This window comes from Barbatula barbatula (genome assembly GCF_947034865.1).
Source record: "Barbatula barbatula genome assembly, chromosome: 20".
NCBI classification, from domain to species: domain Eukaryota; kingdom Metazoa; phylum Chordata; class Actinopteri; order Cypriniformes; family Nemacheilidae; genus Barbatula; species Barbatula barbatula.
Genome location: NC_136783.1, coordinates 8,782,446 through 8,805,828, shown reverse-complemented (window position 1 = coordinate 8,805,828; position 23,383 = coordinate 8,782,446). Strand labels below are relative to the sequence as shown.

Sequence of the window (23,383 nt, the reverse complement as noted above, 5' to 3'; positions counted from 1 at the left end):
TTTGACCTTGACAAGAATTCAGATTCGGACCTTTGAATGTAAACTTTGAGAACCCATGGCTTAGGGAATCAGGGAACATCGATACATCACTTCGCCGGAAGTGGAAAGGGAAAGGGAAAATCACCCAACTACCATTGCACAGAAAACAACATAAAAGTTTACGTACCGTAGGCCTTTTGTAAATTGTGAAGGTTTATTTAATACTTGTTAATTATATTAAATACAGTAGTTTGCTTCACGTAAATAAGTTATTTTACTTTTTGTAGCGTTGCTATTATGTAAGAGGCAAGCCCCTAGATTTAGATTTCATTTCACACAGACTATACCACTGTAGCAGCTCGATTTACAGCCTGCCTAGAAGACATCTCAACTTGGATGAAACAGCATCACCTCAGCTGAATCCTGCCAAAACAATCTACTTGTATTTCCGGCACACCCCACGGTGCAACACGATCTTACCACCCAACTTGGAAATACCACAATAACTCCTTCCAAAACAGCCAGGTACATCTGAGTCATATTTGATGATCAGCTATCCTTCACTGATCAAATTGCATTGACAACGCGGTCATGCCGATATGCCTTATTTTACATTATAAAGACCCTATCTCCCTGAGAATGAGGCACAATTCCTTGTCAAGGCTCTTGTAATCGTAAGGTTGGACTACTGCAATGCTCTCCTTGCTGGTCTTCCTTAGTATAAAAAGTGCTTTATGTTATTTATGATAACTATTAACTTTTTAAAAGATTAACTGAAAATATAGAATGATATTAAAATGAAAATCAGCTGTTAGGTTAAAAAGGTAGCACTAGAGGGCAGCACATTTTCCCTTGTGGAATTTCCTCTGTTTTACTATTAAAGCCGTTACAAAATGTCTTTCTGTAATGTGTTTCAGCAGCATTTCTTGGTTTTCTATTGGTTACACCACACAGTAGCCTATACCACATTACCACTAGAGACTCGCATAGAGCATTATAGTTTCAATTAAATCCAATCATTTTGCCAATAAAACACTTTATCTGATTATTTCTATTGTTATTTGCCAGAGGTATAAGTTTAACAAATATTTGAATCAGTCGTTTACTGGTTTTGCCATATTAAGTGTTTTCCTAAAATCAATTCCTCATCCTGTTAATTCAATTTAATTGCATTCTAAACATAACCTTAACTATTTGTTCAAAACAACTTTGGAGAAACACACACAGGATAACTATTGTTATGAACATCTTCTACGATACGTCATTCTTAAGTTACAGCTTAGGAGTCGTTTTCCCAGACAAGGAGTTAAACCAGGACTAGGCCTTTGTTGAATTATTATAACTACTTCACAAAAAAACATTACTGTGTGCATCTTGAGACAAAACTAGCACAGTGATGTATTTTAATATTTGTCAGTGTAAGTTGTTTTCCATCAAGGCATCTCTCACATTTAAGTAAGTCTGAGACTGGCTTAAGCCCTTTCCAACCGCCTCAAGAGTGGTAGCAAATTTAGTCGGACCGACATAGTGTTACGAAGGTTACGGGAATCCCTGTAAAACTTTGCTGTATTTTTTGCAGCAGGTTTGCCAGTAAGCTACTGTAGATATAAATACCAATATATTTCTATGTTTTTAATTACTGACTTTTGAGATTCAAAATGTGCAAGAGATTAGCGTTAGCACAGCAACACTGCAAAAAATGACATTCTTCCTAAGCATTTTTCTCTTGTAAAAATATTTAAAACTTCTTAAATTACGATACATTTACATAACAAGAAAAGTGACCCAAGATATTTAGTCTTGTTTTATGAAAGATAATATGTAAACTAGGTAAGTTTAAACAAATATTGTACATTAAATCTACAGTAAGTTACTGGGAAACCTGCTGCGAAATTACAGCAAAGTTTTACAGTGCAGCCTTGAACTCTTTTAAGTCGTTTTTCACATCGTCACATTAAGCTAAAGTGTCAGTTTCTTCAACAATTTACACTGAGGTCAAGAGCATACATATTTGAGCCTGATGAAGAAATGGTAGCAATGGTGTCTGTGTGGTTTTACATAACACATCATAAGTCTTGTCATTGCTCAGTCATGTGTAACGTTGGCTGTGAGAAGAGGCTTTTGTTTTGTGATTGCTGCTCTCTACCGGAAAAGGCAAGCCATCCAAATTCAGTCAAGGACTGAAACTGTGTCTGTTACAGTGTAGATTCAATTTACAATACATTGTTGATGGTTCATTGACTCCGAACAGTTCACTCAAAAAAATAAAATGTCAAAAAAGGTATTAAATACTTTTAAAAAAAATATCACAAACATACTTTTGTGTTGAGGGGCTTCAATCCACACTCATTGTGAGAACTGATCTAAGTAATAGAACTTCTTAAATAGACTGTAAAATGGGGGAAAGGGGAAACCCTTATCGAATAAATAACACATTTAGTATGTTTTGAATAAAATACAAGCAAATTTAAAATAGCTTTATCGAAAAACATTTCCTTGGAAATTCATCATCCGGCCTAACAAATTCCAGCGTTATACTGCGGACTACTTTAAAATACCATACATACTTCATGTTCAGCCTCAGTGTGGAAGTTTAATCATCTCTCATACAAAAGACCAGCCACAGTGGACTCGTAAACTAGGATGGACATGTGCATCGCTGTTCCTAATCTTTCTGACAGCTTCATCCCCTGAGTCCACCCAGTAATGGAATCCACTAATTTGTTGGAGGTGTGAATTTTTCTTGAGATGTTTTTCATCCTCACCGAGCTTATACAAGATGATAATGACAAAGTCATTTGAGAAGAGGCTGTAGCTCCGTGCCTTGACAAAACATGCCCCATGGTCATTTCCAGTGAATGTGTTTAAAGGAACACTTTCACCTCACTCACCCCAACTCACACTCGAGTTCTGATGAACACAGAGAAAGATATTTGTAATAATGCAGGTAAGCAAACAGTTTGCTGGGGCACCTTTGACTAACATTGTCATATTCGTAGTTTAATGTCGTCAGTGACGAACTGTTGTGTTCTTTCACACTCAAGAATTTCTTTCAAAACCTTTCATACTGAAAGATCTCATTTTAATCTATCAATCTTGTTCTTTCTCAACCATCGAAAAAACAAGTAAAAAAACACTCACGGTTCTTTAAGAGAAATAAATCAAGTGTGACTTGAAGTATGACTGAAGAAATGAGTGATGTGTGCTTTCCACAGCGAGACGGTGATATACTTACTTATTATTAATCAATTTGAGAGCTAGACTGAGTATGTTGACAGATTTCTCCTTAGAGACATGATGAATGAGAACGGCAAAATAAGAATAATTTTCTTGTAGAGATGTGAAATTCCCTTTTGTTAGCCATTGTTGGGGCTTTTCTTTAATAATTACAATTAATGGTGCGAATTGAAAAGGTTCAGTGATTGCAGCAGTCGTTCCATTTGACTTGAATGGATTTGACCACAAATCAATTGCAAGGGAAAAATAGGAACAGCTACCAGAAACCATGCAGGCCTGCAGGTTGCAATAGATTGATTTCTATTGATTTTGCTATAAACGCTGGGCAAGACCTTTTGATGGTTTACTCCAATCCTAACATCTAAGGGGGATCACTAACACAACGAGTTGTTTTGCTTATTGCATGGCTTCTTTCCAAATAAATATAGAGGTTGACATTAAATTTACCTTTTGAGTGGAAATATTTTATAGTACAGTCACAAAGATTGCTCAGTTGAAGAAGTAACATTTTTCATTCGTAATAATTTGATCAGCATAACAATTAAAAGAAAAATATTCAAAAGTGTTTCCTTCCTTTTCCTTTAACGTCAGCATGCATTCAAGCTTGCCAACCAGAAGATGCGTAATATCTCAGCATGATTAAAAGATCATTTTGTGTGCTTCAATGCACAAATAAAATAATATTCTCAACGTCAAATTGTCTAAGATGTTAAAAAATACACCGGCAGTTTCATTTGTCTGCCAAGAACCATTTTCCTTCACACCTGTGACTCTCTTTGAGGTCTGTTTTTGTGTGTTTTCTTTCTAGATTGATTAGTGGTAACAAATGAATGGAATGTGGACCAATATCAGTTTATTTGGCTTAATTCATTGATTTGTCTGAGGTAAACATGGCAAAACCTGTCAGTGTCTCAAGAGGAACAATCCTGTGCCAAGGAGTTAATTTAGCAGATGGCTTATGTTCACTGTATCACAAAGCTTCATTTCATCTTAATATGTAGCCTATTAAATAAACTGTTTTGCATTTGCCTTTCAATGCATCATGATAACGGTATACAATGGGATATATTTAAAGTCATTAAAAAAGCTCTTATCAACCCGTTGTTTATTTTGATTAATCAAAACCCATTCAAATATACAAGTTAAAATCATATAAAGATGACAATGAATATAGTTTTTAGTCGTCTCCAGACATGCCTGATCCTTGTTTCTTTTTTTATATATATGCTTATTTTATTACATCATTTTCCCCTTATTATAAAAGTCCTATAAAAGCACAATTTGTTGTCATAGCCATTTGCATTTTCAAATGTTTTACTATCTATTAACCACACAATTTTTAAACTACCACATTGAGAGTAATTTACAAGTCTTGGTTTGTGATTTTAGTATCTATTGATATGATTTTATTGTATATTGATGTGATTTTATTGTCTATTGATGTGGTGTGCAATGTTTTTCTAAAGGGATATAGTTCCATAGTATAGACAAAAAAACACAGAGACATTTCTCATTTCTTCTATTGTGTTCCACAGAAGACAGTAATGTATTCAGGTTCATGATGGAGATTAAATGATGAAATCATTTTTATTTTAAGGTGAACTCAAGCAAAAGCCTGCATTGAATGCACATGTGTTTCCTGAGCTGTATTATTGGCATCCCCCTTTTCCAGATTGAAATGATGAACTTGTCTTACTACCCTGCAAATATAATTATCATTCTTTTTAAAAGACGGTAAACCATTTTTGTGCTCTTTTAGACAAAAGGAGGAATTTTCTCAAAGATCTGATACCCTTTACCCGAATCCATTGAGTCAGTCACTAAAAGCTATAGGATGCAGTGAGCAGTATGTTATCTCTGAAGACGGACTGCTTTGTAGTGTTTATAAAAAGAAGCAAATCCTGTTGCTCAATGTGGCCAATTATCCACGAAAGCTCTCTGGCACTGCACAGATGGAAATGAGCACTGTTTAAATGCACTTAAGGATAAATGAAGCCACAAGCAAGCTGATCCTTGATGTTAATAATTTATAGCTGGCTTTTATTAATGATGTACTTTTCAGAGCACTGTGTTAAAAAGGTCAGGCTGTGTTCTGTGTTTCTTGGCTTTTTTGTGAGGCGCGGGTGCCCTTTTTAGGCTGTTAAGCTACATGAGAGTACAAGACATTTTTCCCAGCAACTTAAGGGATGGTTCGTTCGCACAAAATCAAAAAGGATTTTATTTCCACATGCCATTTCTAACCTGCATGACTTTCTTCTTCAGAACACAAAATATACTTTATAAACACTGGCAGCAAAACAATTGGCTTCCATTATGTGAACACAAAACCACTGAGACATTTCCTAAAATGTCTTTTGTGTTTTATGGCACAAGGGTGAATACATCCCTTTAAGCCTGCAGAAATTCTGGCGAATTAATTTGATAAAAGGACGACTAAACGCTATGTTGGAAAGTTTTGTGATGAGTCATTTTGTGTTTAAAGCTTTAATCTTTATACTGTTCACATGTATTCCTGTAATTGAAAGTGCTAAACTCCCTGACCTATCACCTCTCTTGACTTGGGAAAATCCAGAAGGAAATTCTCTCTATGGTCATATATGGAGGTGAAAGAACTGGTCTTCTCAGCTTTAGACGGAGGTTTACTCAACGGATCAGTAAACTTGGCAAGTACAGTATCAAGAAAAATTGGGAAAACATGTAATTTTACAGGAAACAACTGTTGAGGTCTATTTCAGGCGCTCCCAGCTGCCAGAAAATAAGTTATTTTACAGGATTTATTTACTGTATAATAATAATCCAAACCCTGGCGGTTCTTGGCTTTATAATGCAAGAGAATAGAGACCCACTCCAAAGAACGCATTTCCATAATAAAAGTAATCCACATGTGTATCGGTTTGTGTCACGATACATGTATTAACCACATGTTACCCTCGTATATATAACTTTTATGACGGATATATGCTCTTATATGGAGCATAAAAAATTAATTGCCATTACCAAACTGCAGAGCCAGGATATTATTTAATATACATTAACTCAGATTGTGGTCCACTAAAAGAAGATAGTCGTATACACCTGCTTGAGGGGGAGTAAATAAGTAAATAGGCTTCTTTTATTTTTTGGGTGACCTTTTCATTAAAATTAAGATTTAGGTGCATTACGTCCTGCAATCTGTGTGACTATGACCCCATAGATCCTATAACCACTCAGAAGGCCAAGACAACACATAGGAATGCTAACAACTAGTCAGAACACCATATCAAGACATTAGACAATACAGTTTTATTATAATAGTGATTTCGGACCAAAAACAGGCTCAGATAAATAAAGCACAATAACTTTAGAAACACTTCCCAAAATAAGACACTTAAAAGAAGCACATGCTACATTCAGCCTTCACTTCTCTTTAAAAGCAATACTGTAGAGATTTTCCAATGACAGCGTATTTTGAACAAAGTCCATCTCTGTAAATGTCCCTCTGAACAGCTTGTGCCCAGACACGCAATGAATCAGATCACAAAAAATCTCCCCGCAGTGGCCAACCAGAGGAGCAATAAAAGACACTCAGCTGACAAGGGCTATTCAAGAATGTAGAACAAGTATATATTAATAGTAATTCTTTTTTGGAAATCATGAGGTAGGATGTGATTGATCATACAGACCGACCTCATTATCGCATGAGATTGAAGCAGGACAGCTTTGATGCAAATAAAGCGGCAATGTTAAAAACATTTAACAGGCTGAGGGTGTGCAGAATGACAACATTCATGTCAGCAAAGCGATCATTAAGTCACAATAGATTCATCTGCTCTCTGCTTTTGTGCTTCCGAAACATTTTGATGCAAAAGAGCCTTCCAATGCTAACAAGTAAAGACGTTTCTATTTTTTATGTTGTGTATAAAAGTTTTGCTTTCCCCAAAGAGACGAAACATATGACAGAGGATGTTGAAGGAATGTGTCCAGTCGTTTGGAACGGTAAGCGTGTAACTCAATTTCAAGTCTTGCTTGTCCCATCGCGCTGTTGAAGCTCGGCCCGGAGCTGATGATGTGGAAATGATCTACAGCACACCAGAGACACAGAGATGAAAGCAATCAGAGACGTTTCTCAAAGTCATTAAATGTAACATTTACTATAAATCCTGCACGTGATGAATACAGTGATTCGATTTCATTACAATGTGGTCATTTTGTGTGTGGCTTTCATAAATTGCTTTCATGTCCCAACAGAACTGCCCCTGCCCGCATGCGTTTATTGTTGTCATTCATTCTCTGTGTGAACATAAATTGTTTGAAGGAACATTTACATGGAGCTTTCCCTTACACATTGATAGATCATTGTGATGTCAAGCTCTAAAATGATTGAAAATGGACACCAACTTGTCCATTAAACTCTCTTAAAAATAAAGGTGCTTCAGGAGATCATTTTTAGCTCAATGGTTTCATAAAGAACTTTAAAATCCAAAAAAGCTGTCTGTTTCACAAAAGTTTTTTTTTGCTTCGAAAAGGATTAATCAAAAGAAAGACATAGGAAATTCTTCTATGGAAACTCTGTGAAAACCTTTTGTAGCACATTTATTTTTAAAAGCGACCTTGTGCAGGCTTTTTAAAGTTTATTATACTCTGAATAATGAGTGATATGAATTTTCATTTTTTGAGTGTGACCTAAATCATTGAGTGTGATGTACAATCATTCTGAATGAACATTAATTCATTATTTACTTTAATTTAATGAGCTTATAATTCACATTCATTACGCTTGCCTGAACGAACTGATGTTCCCATTTATGATTTCCTCACCGAAAATCCCCCCATACAATCAAATACAGAAAGTTTTGTCTGGGACAGTTTCGGTAATGGTATTGGAGAGACGTGCGGTCCAGCACAGACAGAGAATTCTGGGCACGTAACTCACTGGGCCTGTAAATGCAGCGGGTTTTTAGTTTATTTTGAAATACGCACGTACCTTTATTTTGACATGCCGAATAACCGGAAGTAGCGTCTGTTAGCACCAGCAAGCTCCGTAACCTAAGCGCAAAGACCAAGCGCACATGTAGCGGTAATGTTACCTGCTAGTTTAATCTTTTATTCTTTAAACTCCATGCTTCGTGGTGATTGTAACAACTGTGTTTAAGTGGAAGAACATATTTTTTGATACTGAAGATTGCTTCTGGGAAATGACTCTGCCGTTGGTTGATAAGCAGGCTAAAGTGTTCTACGGTGTTAATGTGAATAAACATCTGTTTATGGAACCGGAGTCTCGCATTCAATCGATGGGCGGCATAGTAGAACACTACTGCATCGGTGAAGACTCCGAGCGGACAAAGACAGGCTAGCTGCAGGCCGTGTGCTGTAGGGGAGAGGCCACCTTGTGAACTGTTCGTGTGAATCCAAAGGGGCAAGTGAACAAGGCTACACAAGCAAGCACATCGAAAAGAGTGTTTTGAAAGTAGTTCAAGTACTGCCATTATAGCACATGGACGAATCATTTGTGTTTTTTCCCCCCTTAAAGCAGCATTGGACATTATTTTGTCCTGCAGTTGATTATCTAGTAAGAGTCAAAGAAACTAAGTAGATAAGTAAATTAACCATTTCTCCCAGTTGAAACTAATATGTTCTAAGTTAAAATCAAAGCATTGTTCTTACAAGTAAGTTTTCATATTTAGACTGTGACGAGTTATTATTTTCTCACTTTGTTAATTGCCTTTTATTGCTCATTTATTGAAGTGTGTTTTTATAATACTGTTAGTGTTTGATGTGCAATATTCAAGGTTAAGCCAAGGTAATCAAAGAGATTTATTTTATCATTTTATTTCATATTTGCACACATTAGAGAACAGACCACAGTTTATTCAAATATCAACACATTTAAACTCTACGTTTAATATGTCACACTCAAAGGAAAACACCTTTCTTCCAACTGAAGAGGTCACTCAAGGAGACTTTCAAGAAGATGCTGAAGCAGAACAGACTACCCTATCACAACAAGTTGGTGCTGATGAGCAAGTTGAAGACACAGAGCAGGGCACACAATCTCAGGTTGGTACAGATGACACACAAATGCCTCCTGGAATTAGGAAATCTGGACGCACACAAAAGCTCACTGAAAAGGGAAAAGCTCTGTTAGATGACAAAGTGAAGGATCTAAATGTGAATTTTGTAAGGATGTACAGAAGATGGAAGTATCATATCAATGGCTTAAAACGGTCCATTAAGAATAATGATGCTAATGATCTGATTGATGAGATTGTAAATTCAATCAATACCACCCAAGTTGACATGGACATCATTTACCTCAAAATCAGAGCCATTTCAAGTCCTGAACCTGACATTCGGAGAATGAATGACACATGCCAGGCATTTACTAGGATTGCAAATTCAAATGTTCAACATTTCCGCAGTGGTGATGATTCAGAAATCATATCTTGGCCTGATGCTAAATCCGTGTTTGACAGCACAGTGTCTAGTGTTTCCTCAGCTCAAACCGCTAAGTCAAAGGCTTCTTCCAAAGTATCCAGACATTCTTCCATCCTGTCCCTTAATGCAAAACAAGCGGCAGCTGAAGTTGTGGCTACGCAAGAGGTAATAAAGATAACAAATGCACAACATCAACAGAAGGAAGAAATTGAAAGACTTGAGGTGGAAGATCAAATCTTGAAGGCTGAAAGAGAAGCTAAAGAAAAGGAAATTGAAGCAGAGAGTGCTAAAAAACGTGCTCAGTTCATAGCAGAAAGTGCTGATAGAAAATTGAAGCTGGAGGAAAAAAAAAGAGAAGTTGAAAGGCTAGAAGAACTTAAAGGGCATGTTGCAGCTCAAGCAAGACTGCAGGTTTATTCAGAATCTGTCGATCCACCACTTGCACTTAACCCTTTAATGGATCCATTTTTTCCCTCCTATCAAGCACCGGTCTCCCAAACTCTTCTTGCGCAACAAGCCAAGCCCAGTCAAGTACATCACCCACAGGATGTCACAGCCACTAAAAACCCTCTCCCATATTCCTCCATGTACACTTCATGTTCTGTTCAACAGCCAGCCACATTTTCTCAAGCCCCTACCACTCAAGCTCCTGCCACTCAAGCCTTTTTGACCTCTCATGAAGCTTCCAATGAGCTTGTGAGAACTCTTGTTGAAGCAATCACAGCTAATCGAGTTCCTATCCCAGAACCTGAAGTTTTCAAAGGAGATCCTCTCAAATACAATGATTGGAAGCTTTCCTTCTATACTCTGATTGATCGCAAGAACCTGCTAGCTCAAGAAAAGCTCTTCTTTCTACGCAAGTACGTTGGTGGCTCAGCCAAGAGAGCTATTGAAGGCCATTTCCTTGTAGGAACAGAAACAGCTTATCGTGCTGCCTGGGACATACTTGAAGACAGATATGGAAATCCATTCATAGTTGCCAAGTCATACCGTGACAAGATACATACATGGCATAAAATTGCCCCCAAGGACAGCGAAAATCTTCGTGAGTTTGTTGATTTCCTGAGCAGTGTGGAGTCAGCTATGCCATATGTTCAAGGTTTGCAAACTCTCAACGATTGTGTGGAAAACCAAAGGATTACTGTCAAGCTCCCGGATTGGTTGAGCTCACGCTGGAATAGAGAAGCCACAATCTATCAAGATGGACATAAAATGTTCCCTGACTTTAGACATTTTGTAAGATTTCTCAATATGGAGGCTCGTATTGCATGCAACCCCATCACTTCATTATTTGCAGTGAAGTCAACTGACGAAGAAAGATCAAAACCAACAGAACGAGAACAGTCTAAGTATCAACGAAATCAAAACTTTAGTGCTAAGACTTTCACCACTAATACAAGTGAGAAGACAATCAGCATATGCATGTTTTGCAAGAAGAAAGGCCATACTCTCCATAGGTGTTTCAAGATTAGGGAAAAACCAGTTGAAGAAAGAGTTAAGTTTGTACAACTGGAGAAATTGTGTTTTGGCTGCCTTAGGATAGGCCATAACTCCAAAGCTTGTACATCCAGGAGTGTGTGTGACTTATGTGGAAAACGCCACCCTACTTGCCTACATCAAGATCGTGGTAAGAAAGACCAAGAACAAGGAGTAAGAATAAAACAAGAAAGGCCAAATGAAAACAAAGGAGACAAGAAACAACAGTCTGAATCAATTGAAATACAGCAAGCTACCTCTAACCGAGTTGTTCAAGAGAAGAGCAGCGCTCACACTTCATCTATTGTTCCAGTCTATGTCTCCACGACAATGGAACCAGACAAGGAAGTTTTAGTGTATGCTTTACTTGATAGTCAGAGTGACACAACCTTCATCCTGAAGGATGCAGCTGTAACATTGGGTGCCAAGAAAGAGTCAGTAAAACTTAAAGTGTCCACGATAACATCAAAAACAAAAGTTGTAAATAGCCAAAGGGTCCAAGGACTACAGGTAAGAGGCATCAACTCTGACACTAAAATCAAACTCCCAATAACCTATACCAGAGATTACATACCAGCAAACAGATCCCATATACCCACAAGAACAACCGCAAAATCCTGGCGTCACTTAGAACATTTGGCAGATGAAATGTCTCCTGAGCTCGATTGTGAAGTGGGATTGTTAATCGGCTATAACTGTCCAGAAGCCTTACTTCCCAGAGATGTCATCTCGGGCAATGAAAACCAGCCATATGCACAAAGGTCTGTGTTAGGTTGGAGCATTATCGGCTACAGCAGCACTGAAGTTGATTATGATCATGAGGATGAAATCGGTGTGAGCCACCGTATCATCAAAAGGAGAGTTCAGCCAGCTATCAAGCCCTTTATTGAGCTCAAGTCTGAGGTCCATTTTGTTTATAGAACTCAAGTCAAGGAAATGATCACTCCAGCAGATATACTCAAGGTCTTTGAGGCAGATTTTACTGAGAAGTTCTGTGAAGAAGTTTTAGTATCACAAGAAGATATTAAGTTCTTGGTGAAGCTGAAAGAAGGAATCAAGCAAAAGCCAAATGGACATTACGAAATGCCATTGCCTTTCAAGAAAGTTGCGAAGAGTCCCAAGAAGGCCAAAGCAGCGAAGCCTAAAGCTGCAAAAGCGAAAAAGTCTGGACCGAGCTTGTCAGACCTTATCGTGGAGACTATTGCGGCTTCCAACGAGCGCAAAGGAGTATCTCTGGCTGCTCTGAAGAAGGCACTGGCAGGTAGTGGATATGATGTTGAGAAGAACAACTCTCGCGTCAAGATTGCTTTGAAATCGTTTGTGAAAAAGGGCTCACTAATTCAAACTAAAGGCACCGGCGCGTCCGGGTCCTTCAAGGTGAGCAAGAAACCAGCCGTGAAAAAGGCGCCGGTCAAAGCGGCGAAGCCGAAAAAGACAGGAGTAAAGAAATCAGCAGTGAAGAAGTCTCCCAAGAAGGTGAAGAAATCGGCTGCCCCAAAGAAAGCCGTCAAAGGCCCGCACCAGGTGGAGAAAGGAGTATTTGCTGAATCTGCAGCAGAGGAGCAAATGGAACAAGGACAGGAGAAATGCTAAAGTGAATGACATTGTCCTGTTGCAAGATGATGGCACACCAAGAAATCAGTGGAAGCTGGCGAAAGTAGTTGAAGTCTTCCAAGGATCTGACGGAAGAGTCAGAAAACTCAAACTGTTACTTAGTGACACAACACTAGACAGTAAAGGTGCACGCTCACATAAGCCAGTTTACTTAGAAAGGTCAATACACAAAACTGTACTACTGCTTGAGGCTGAATAAGTAGGTTAGCTCTACAATAACATTTGTTTGTTTATATTTGAAAGTATATGTGTGTATTTACATCAATGTTTACAAGGTTCTGTTAAGAATTTCTATTTTTTGTGTTGTGAATCACACATTGTGTGATGGTGGGAGTGTAAATGCAGCGGGTTTTTAGTTTATTTTGAAATACGCACGTACCTTTATTTTGACATGCCGAATAACCGGAAGTAGCGTCTGTTAGCACCAGCAAGCTCCGTAACCTAAGCGCAAAGACCAAGCGCACATGTAGCGGTAATGTTACCTGCTAGTTTAATCTTTTATTCTTTAAACTCCATGCTTCGTGGTGATTGTAACAACTGTGTTTAAGTGGAAGAACATATTTTTTGATACTGAAGATTGCTTCTGGGAAATGACTCTGCCGTTGGTTGATAAGCAGGCTAAAGTGTTCTACGGTGTTAATGTGAATAAACATCTGTTTATGGAACCGGAGTCTCGCATTCAATCGATGGGCGGCATAGGGCCTCTTATGCAGGGCACAAAAATGAACTGGCAAGACATTTAGTCAGGGCTGTTCTTTCACAGAGCTGTCAAAGCCCATTGATTTGATGCTACTGAAACACGATTGGTCGAGTAATGTCTCACCTCAAGGAATATGTGCTTGTCTGCTGTTTCAATGTAAACAATGTGTCTGCTCAAAACATTTCTGCCAAAATTTGACATCAGACATCATTAGCTGAATCACTTACTATTTGGGGAGACATAATGCACTGCTGGATTTAACCCGAAGTTACAGGAATAGTGGTGCCACCAATAACATACATAATTGTATTGAAGGTTCAGTGTGTAATTTTTTGGAATATCTATTGACAGAAATGCTAAGTAGTATACACACAACACACCCAAAATAATATACCACACCCTTCAGACGGATGGGTCGCCGCCAACCAACCGCCCCCCGGAGGGTTGGGCCGCCGCACATAGAGGGGTGTTCTGGACCAAGAAGTCCAGGGCTGTTTTTTTGTCCTAGTCCAGCACTGGCATTTTGTTAATAAGTTATCTCATACGCTAAAGAAGCAAACACGCGGCAACGTTTTTTACCAGTGAGAGTTGCCATAATGCTTCAAAATGGAGGGGGGAGAGGAGAAAAGCTCCACAGTGCGCCGTATATTTTTTTATAAAAGATGTCATATTGTGGCTGAAATCTGAATCTCTGAAATGCAATTTCAGGTAAAGTAAGTTCATTTTGTTCATTTAAGAAGACATGATTACTTAACAAAGTTTCTAAACACTTTTAATACTAATGATTTAGAAAAAATGTTAAGCATATCAAGGAAATTCATATGTTGTATGAACACATGAAATTGATAAAAACACTAAAATCACTTAATTTAAAATTGTAATATGCATAATTTAATTTATGCATAATACCATCAACCCATCAAATAAAATATAATGATATTGTATGTTGGCCTACTTCAATAAATTCACAATGACTGAAGAATATGACAGCACAATATTTGCATCTTCTGCCTCTATGACACATTGCTCTGTTCAGCAGAAATAAAATGTAAAATCATGGAAATTTCATGGAAATATATCCGTCATCGTGAGTCGGCGTATTTAAGATGGAATATTCTTGAAGCCAGGAAGAACAATGGTCAGGAACTGACTATTTGTGAAAGACTGACGGTCGGTATTAAGCAATTTTCAAATTGTTGTTTGCTTTCTTATCATGTTCACATACCACCAAGAAACTTAACCAAGCGTCTGGCCTCATTTCTGATGAAAAACTGTACCAACACTACATTTGACATTTTGTAGACAAACTTTATCTTCAGACCTAATCATCAGACTTAATCTTCATAATTGGACTGTTTTGGAACAAATCGAACATTGAACATGCTGGCTATACGAGCCAAATCTAAAGCTATGTTGTTTTGGAGCAAACTGGTCTTGACTGCATTTCTGCACATTAAAAACAAGGGCATTTGTAAAAAGCGACATGTTTTTCCCAATATGGCTTAAACACATAGCTGACATGTTGAAACTCAAGGGAATATTCTTAATTGAGAAAACCATTATATTTCAGATCACAATTGGCTTGTTTTCAGCATCCAGTATAGGCTATTTGTACGAATGACAAGTTTCCCATGAATAAAAGAGGAGCAGGATGGGCAAAAAAGTACACATTTACAAAGAAAAAAGCACCTATCCTGGGAGCTCAGTAAATCAGAAAAATAGATCCGTGAATGGAAGACATCTCCTTTCATTCCCATCTAACTGCCTGTGATGTCTCAGGAGAGATTCAACATAAACAAGTGTAACAGTGTCTCATCTCTGCATGATTTGAATCATAATGACAACACACGAAAGCTGGGAATTTATCTGAACGGCACGAGCTTTCAGGTTCAGAGAACAAAGCAGTTTACTGTAGCAGACTGCAAAACGGTTTGTGTAATGAACAACACCAGGGTAAATTTGTTGTTTGATGAACTGCAAATAAAAATATATAATGGTCTCTTATTTTATTTCACTGAAATAACACATCCTCAGATTAATCCAATTTGAAGGTATAAAGCATCCTTATAAAGTGTCAGTATTGTTTTTCTCTCTTTATAACATGATTTTTATCAGCTCTCCACAAATGGGTCTGGACCCTAATTTGTCACTGGGCGTCAAACGTAGACCCAACTGTTTATCCCAAACCGTTGTAAATGCATAAACAACATCAAAAGTATAGCATAAAACAGATTGTGGTTTGTTATTCTCGTTTCATGTAAACACTGTTGGAAAGTAGTCTGTGTTGTATTTTCTTTAACCTCTGTTCTCGGTGTTCGAGGATGAGGGCATGTGACATTGGCCAAATTTGGCTATAGCTACAGATGAATTTGTGCCAAATGTTTCCTCAGAATTGTAACCATTATTCTCTGCTGTCTGTGATCCTACAGACCTGCGGTCCATATCAATGTAACAACCCATCGGTTGAGACTCATAACATGACCTTTTCAAAATTCGTCGTTCAGATATAGAGCAGATGTGTCCGCATTTGGCAAGCAGGTGCTATCAGTCTCTTCATTAATGGGCAGATAAATCTTAGGCAGAGTACTTCACATCTCTTCCTAAAATCGAAACACATGGAAATGTCACTTTAAAGAAGGTCTGGCTCCTGTTCCGCCAAGGATTATTGTGATGCACAATTTCCCATCTGACAGATGATTGGTCGAGTTTGGTTTCTTTCCATCTGTACATGAGTGTTATGGTTTATGCGAAGAGCATCTGTGATGTATTGGCTTGGATTCTTGACTGCTAAGGCGTAACAGTAATGAAAATTGTTCTAAAAAAAACAAGGTTGTCCGCTCTGACAAAGAGCTACTGAAGGTATATCCATCTTATATCTGAAACATCTGTGGAAGAAGCGGAGATCTGTTTTCTTTTAGATGGTTTAGTCTTTTTTCATCTAAAACACGTGATGATGTGAGTAACATGTTAACACAATGCTTGATGATTTTCAATCTTTTTTTCTGGGCTGAAGGGTTAATAAACAGACTTTATTCACTGGCTGTGTAAAGAGAGAACAGCCCCATCTAAGACGAGCTCTTTCCAAAGATCCCCTTATTGTTTAATTCTGTTTTTCACAGTGTCCATCTGATCATATTCTCGGTGACAAATCTCCACTCCACACAAACAGAAAACATACATACAGATACCTTTAGGCTCTCCAAAAATTAAGCAACACATAATTTGTTTCTAGATATTAATGTAAATGCAGTGTCAACACTGCACAAAGTTTTGATCTCAGAGTAAATGGACCTGCATGACTATAAAGCTTTACAGAACACATACCAATAATCTTGCTTCCTTAAACAAACATTACATTTCTACGATCAATCAAAAATAAGAAAGCAACACACACTGTTTAAACATTCTGTACATAAAAAGCGAAATCTTTAATGGTGTAAATGTTTTATTCTGGTCAAAAGGTTCGTTTAACTTGACTGACATTTTTCCTGTGCTGTTAAAACGTTTTTAATCTTAAGGTGCATGTTGAAATGTTTGAAATAAATTCTGTAAGAAAAATGCACAAACTGCGCAAGAATATGATTTGACCTAAAATGTTCTTTCAAAGTGTTTATCAAAGGGATGACTTGGACTGAAAAATAAAACAAATCTGCATATTAAGCTAAAAAGAGAATACTTTCAAAATTATTTAGAAAGCATCTCAAGAAATGCAAAGAGTGCATTTTGACAAATTCCAGGCAAAGGATGACTACACTGAAGTTTAAATCCATGATTATCAATTTTCACGACATAATTCCCATATTTGGCAATTTGATCGTTTTTATGAGTTCAAATTAAGTCAAAAATGTATGTGGGGGATATTACACTATGTGTTTATTAAGAATATTTGTAAGATGTTCATTGCTTCAATCTTATAAACATTAAGATAGGCCAGAAGAATGGTAAGGGGGTCTGGAGTTGTTCATATGAAACATCAGGCTTTACTATACTGTAAACAACCTAAGGGAGTAGTGGAGGTTTGATCTGATCCTCTTAACATAAATTTCTGATATATATAGTGTTCTAGTTTGTTAGAGTATGTCAAAGTGGGTTTACATGCTATACTATTTGAAGACTTATGTACATAGTTAACCCATCATAACGTTAAATAGATCTGACCAAATATAACAGACATTTGCAAAGATGCTCACTGCCATTACTATAATATGGAGGGAATGCAACTTTTTTTGGCATAAAAAATAGTGTAAGACCCTGTTTATCATGATATAAAATCATCTCACCAGATCAGGATTACTATAGAAGGTTTAATCGGACACACACACCTGGCCCGAAGTTACTTCCGGTTTGCGTTTGTCTCCAATATAACAATTTAGTTTATATTAACGTCAATTAATAATTATTTGTTTATTAACTGCATTAAATTAAATAAGACTACTCAACATTTATCGATTCTTTGCAGAGAAAAAGTTAAGTTTAAAACACATAAAGTTTGTTAATATTGCTGCTAAAACTGTCTATTACTGAGTTATATAATATTTTAATATAGTTGTATTGTATATAACAAAATGAATTTCCAGTAGTAAATCAAACTGATGTTTGTCATGACTAAAACAGACACATAGGGAACGCCGTAGTAAGTATCTGCAGTGATTGGATAACTTCAAAGTTTGAAAATTGAAGCAATTCGATCCTGATGTGCTGCAAAAAGGAGTACGTTTTGAAAAAAATGTGCAGTGTACAAATTGTATCTCCGAGAGAAAGTAAAACTATGTTTTTCTTCAATAGCTTAAACATGGACAAAAAGCATCAAATCACACAATATCCAATTGCAATGCTCCTATCCCATTCTGATGTCATAAAAGCGGCCATTACCAGCCCATATTATATGTTTGTGTCACATTCAGTGTTCTGTCTCTCAACTCTGCGTGGAGCCGTAGCCATTAGCTGTTTTCTGTGTGGACAAAACAAACAACAACAGACACGACCTTGGCACATCCACACTCGGCAGGTCACAAGATCGATGCATTCACCTGGCGAGACATATTGGATTGTTCCACAAAACTGAGTAGAAAAATAAATGAGAGATGTTATGCAACTATGAAACTTTATTTGTAAAAAGTCCACATTAATATGAAATCAGTTACATATCAAAACATGATAGAAGCATCTCGAAGCTGCCACGATTTCACTACTCAAACAAACATTCAGGTTTATCTTAACATTTAAGTTAAACTTGTAAAAATAACAAAACGGTTAGATTATTTAGTTCCCACCCTCCTGACCAATGGACAAGTCAAGTGAAACCCCTCGGGGTTGATGGGGGGATTGTTTGATTCCCCGCCCTTATGGCCAGTGGACGTGGGCGAGGCCTCTCAAGGTGTGATGTGTTTTAAAACATTATTTAGTTCCCCACCCAATGAACAATGGACATGGGTGAAACACAATAAGGTTTAATTATTGACATTTCTTTGCACACTGCTCTTATTTAACATTAAAATGTACCCTAACCAGTTGCTTGAGGCAGTTTCAGTAAACGCCCTGTTCTGCCCAAAGCTCTGCTGAAGACATCTCCCACAACATTCAACCATGGCTGATCAATATTGAAGTAAATTCAGAAAACAGAAAGATACGAACATCACAATTTTACAAAAACATACCCATGTCAGCATGCATATTACAATGTGTTGATTTCATGATTAATCGCAATTCCTTCTTATCAATTAATTGTGTGGGATTTTTGTTCTTATTAAATCATTCAGCATCTAAAATCGTGATAGTGAAATGTAGTAGATAAGTAATATTTACAACCTCCTCACAGTTTAGCAATCTTAAAATATTGCTACACTGTAGCTATTGGAAACAACAAAAACTGAGCTGGTTTATAAAGTCTAGGCAAACAGCCCCATGCGCTCATGGATTAAATAAAACAAGCATATAATTTACAATTCTAACCCTAAAATGAACTGATACAAAGAGCATGGTCATTAATACTACCAATGAATAAAACATCAGTGTCATAGGTTACGAATAGCACAGCGTGATAGAAGAGATGATTTGTGGAGGTACGGTAATAGTCCAAATCTTGATAACAACAAGATTAATAAAATCTGACCCAGATTATAATTAAAACTGCCCAGTGATTTACGGCAGTCATTTCAGATGCTGGAATCCTAATGTATTTCAGAAGTGCTGCATCAAGTTGGTCACTAGTGAAAGACGGTTTCATAGGATGCATGTGCAAGTTATAACTTCCGGTGTGTGTTTGTTTATCGGTCTGGCGACATTTACATTACATTTAGTTCTTTAGCAGACACTTTAATCCAAAGCGATTTACAAAGAATTCAAGTCATGAAATAGCAATTGTAAGATAGGTGCTAATACAAAGACACTAGTTTCAACAAAAGCTAGACCACTATCTCTTGAGAGAAGAGAGTGGGTTAGTTTACAAATTTCTTTTTCATTTGTCTGTCAAGTATTCACGAAGAGATGGGTTTTAAGCATTATGCCTTAAGCATACGGCTAGTGGCTAATAATATAATTATTTATATTTGATGTAATTTATATTAATAATACTATTTCATTTTACAATCATTGTTTAAATTCAACTATTTGTTGTTGTAATTTTATTAAAAAATAGTACTTGCTAGACATACTTTTAGCTTGCTACCTAATGTCATTTTTACTTTCTTTTGCTTGTTTTCAGAAATAGTCTACAAGTCTACAAAAGAGTGCATGGGCAGTAATGTTTGTTTATGTTGTTGCTTTGAACCCGTCTATACAGACTGACTCTTCACTGTGAGCTATAAAATAAAACAAAAACGAAATACAAATGAATGAAATAAAATTTCTGTGACACAAATCTTCAATGTTTAATTTACACTGCAGGTAACTGCCACATGGAAAGTTCACCCTAAAATTAGTCAAATTTGGAAGAAAGTCCATGCTGTGTGAGGAAATTGATCAGATACAGCATTGTTTTCTTCTTGTTAGCCATAACAATTGAATTATACAGTTAATACAAATGTTTCAACATTCCTTTGTCTCCCAGCATATACCTGGCATGAGAGCAGAAAATAATTCAGCTTTCACTGGGAGTTCTGACCTTGAAATAAACCAGCCATGCTTGTGATAGGAAATATGTCTGTGGATGTTGTCTCAGCCAAAAAGTAAACAGCCACAAGCTGTCTGTATTAATTTCAGAGACTGTTCATGGTGTGATATCTCATATCCAAGCTAGACCATAGTTCTGGAGATAACCATCAACCCCTGCATGCAGATGCTGAAACAAAAGGACCCCTGCTGAGATGTATTTAGTATATGGGACTACCGTCACATACAGGATTTACACAACTGAAACTCATTTACCAGCTGATTTTTTTTTAAACATTCATCTTTTTCAGATGTGAGATTTGCAAGTAGTACGCGCATTGTTATGTACATTTTGATGGTCAGTGCTGATGAAGATAATACAATGCATCAGATGAAGAGAGAATTTATATTGCAAGCAAATGACCCAGAGGTAATGAGGCAATGAGAGCATATGCACACTAGCAGACACCAGGGCAGACAATGGACACAACACATTTTGCTTCTATAAAAAAATCAAATATGTAAAATTATCTTGTCTTTTCTTGTAATCATTTTTTTTACCGTATTTTCAAAAGACAAACTGTTTAAAACTTAAATATTCCGGCAGCTGGGGTGCCAGAATTAAATTGCAAAATAACAGTTTCCTTGTAAAATTATAGGTTTTTAACATGTTTCCTGTTTTTCTTGTAGATTTGTTAGATTTTTTCTGTAGTTTTGCGCTTTTGACATTTTGAAAAATCTGTAAACAGCTCAATTCCGTAAAATTACAGTAATTTTACAACATAAACAAATGTTACTGCACGTATTTGTAACCCTAATTTAACTTCCAATACTCATCTGAAAGAACCTGTAGATTATTTCTTATAACTGGCAAAATAAATAACAAGTAAATGACATAAGATAGCAAGTTAAAAGTATGTCTGGTGAGTATTATTTTGGGTTACCAGTAGAAAGACCATTACAATTGCTTTATGTATGTTAGAACATAGTCATATGATTATGTTACCCAAAAACAATATTATAAATGTATGGCCATGGAGAGAGGTAACTATCCACATACGATGGTCTGACTGAATCATGTCTAATATGGATTCCAGTAACTCTGAGAAATCCCAAAGAGTTCAAGGTCAAGAGGAAACTAGGTAGACATAACCGCCTTACTATATATGTGTCATCTATTGAGTGCTGCTTTAGTAAATCTTCTGTGGTAGTGATTCCACATGGAATGCATGAGGTCACGCAGAAAAAAATAAATGTCCTTGTCTGGGTAATAAAAATATGGGCGTATAGCCCCAGGTTTTAGATATTTGTTTTGGCTGTCCACAGGGTCAGTTTGCATAAGCAGTGTGGGACGCTGGGCGAATTTCACATGACAGGAAATAAAGCGTGATATAGTCTCTGCAGCTTACTCATTCGTCCCGAGAGATATCTCCAAAAATCTTTTACTCCTCAGGAGAGTCACACAAAGAATATGAATCGTCGATGCAAAGTGTTTTTGTATGCTGTCTACTGATAACAGCTATTTAATCCCACGACGATGTCAAAAGCATTATTGTGTCCGATACAGTTCTTCTTGGAGTGGAGTGCTTTAAAGAGATGTTATCTTGGAGATGTTCAGAGGTCTTATTTGAAAACATATTTGTTATGCTGTGGGCGCCTGCACATAAAAACGTGACTGAAAATGTACTTTAAAAAATTTGGTTCTGCCAAAGCCAGGTTACATTAAGACCTTCAACGGTGAAGATTTATAAGATGTACCTTCAGAATATTCTTATGACCTTGGTGGTCAAATAACAAATTGAACTCATACAGATCGGGTTTAGTATTCTTAATACCATTCCATTCAGCAATATGTGTGGGGAAAGAGGCTTCGCATAAAACTACCCATTTCCACAATCCATTAAAACCATCGTCTGAACATTTCAGGAACAAAAACTCAAACTGCACTCCATCTGTCATTTATAGAAATTGCATAAAATGTGGCCGCTCTAAAAAAAAACCTGAATGACGTCAGACAAACAAAGAGCCAGTATCAGGTCCTCTCCACGGGTTCCATTATTAACGTCTCCCAATGCCATCAAAGCAAAACCTATTTGACACTTACGCTACAAACTATAATAGGAATGGTTGTGATCACCTCCTCTGTCTTTTATTTGCTGACAAGTGACTCACAGCGTTTGGTCTGGTGAATGTATTTCATCCACGTTGAAGGCCTCATTTGCTGTCTTCCCGCCCAGAAAAGACGGTCAAATGAATCCCTCTCCTCACATTCAGACCTATTCAATTTTTCCTTGAGGAAGCAACCAATCAGCACATCTCATGAGATCCTTTCTGACGAGACCATCAATACTCTTGATCCATCGAGATTTGCGATGCTCTTCATATCACCTCGGAACGCATTGGCAAGGCTTGAAACGCAGAAGCAATCACTTGTTATAGTCACAAACAATTTGTGGTGGCAAAGTACCTGGTTGAAGACTGACTGTGTCGGTCTTCTTACCAATTGCGCTGCTGTGTCTCTTCTATAAAGGTTGATGGCAAGCCTGCTTAAAATCTTTACTCATGACCACTCAAAGGGGAATCTGACTCAACACCGGCTCTATCTCATTCTCAGTGGGTACAATAAAGACGTCATCAGGCACCAGGCTGTCTGTTTGTGATAGTGGCTTTATTGAAAGACTGTTGTGTGGGCAGAAGCTCCTTCCATCTGTGAAAATCGCCTTTTGTTCATATAAATTTTTTTTCGTCAAACTTCACAAGACTGGCGTGTGCCGGTGACAAACATTATTTGGGGTTATTTTTTGGAGAGAAAATGAATAGATGAGGAATGACTGGTATAGTTGCGCTCTTTATACATGGCACACACAACCAGGA

General features: G+C 37.2%; 1 protein-coding gene across 1 annotated transcript; it reads left to right on the top strand.

The window, feature by feature from the left end:
• Positions 1-8,199: 8,199 nt before the first annotated feature.
• Positions 8,200-13,334, top strand: LOC306909728 (uncharacterized protein). The gene has a single exon (XM_079483738.1). The coding sequence runs from the start codon at positions 9,100-9,102 to the stop codon at positions 12,697-12,699; it is 3,600 nt and encodes a 1,199-aa protein (XP_079339864.1). The 5' UTR covers positions 8,200-9,099; the 3' UTR covers positions 12,700-13,334.
• Positions 13,335-23,383: the final 10,049 nt, after the last annotated feature.

What these genes read in the sequence shown, in the direction of transcription:
- LOC306909728 (XM_079483738.1), top strand. Translation starts at nt 9,100, where the DNA reads ATGTCACACTCAAAGGAAAACACCTTTCTTCCAACTGAAGAGGTCACT.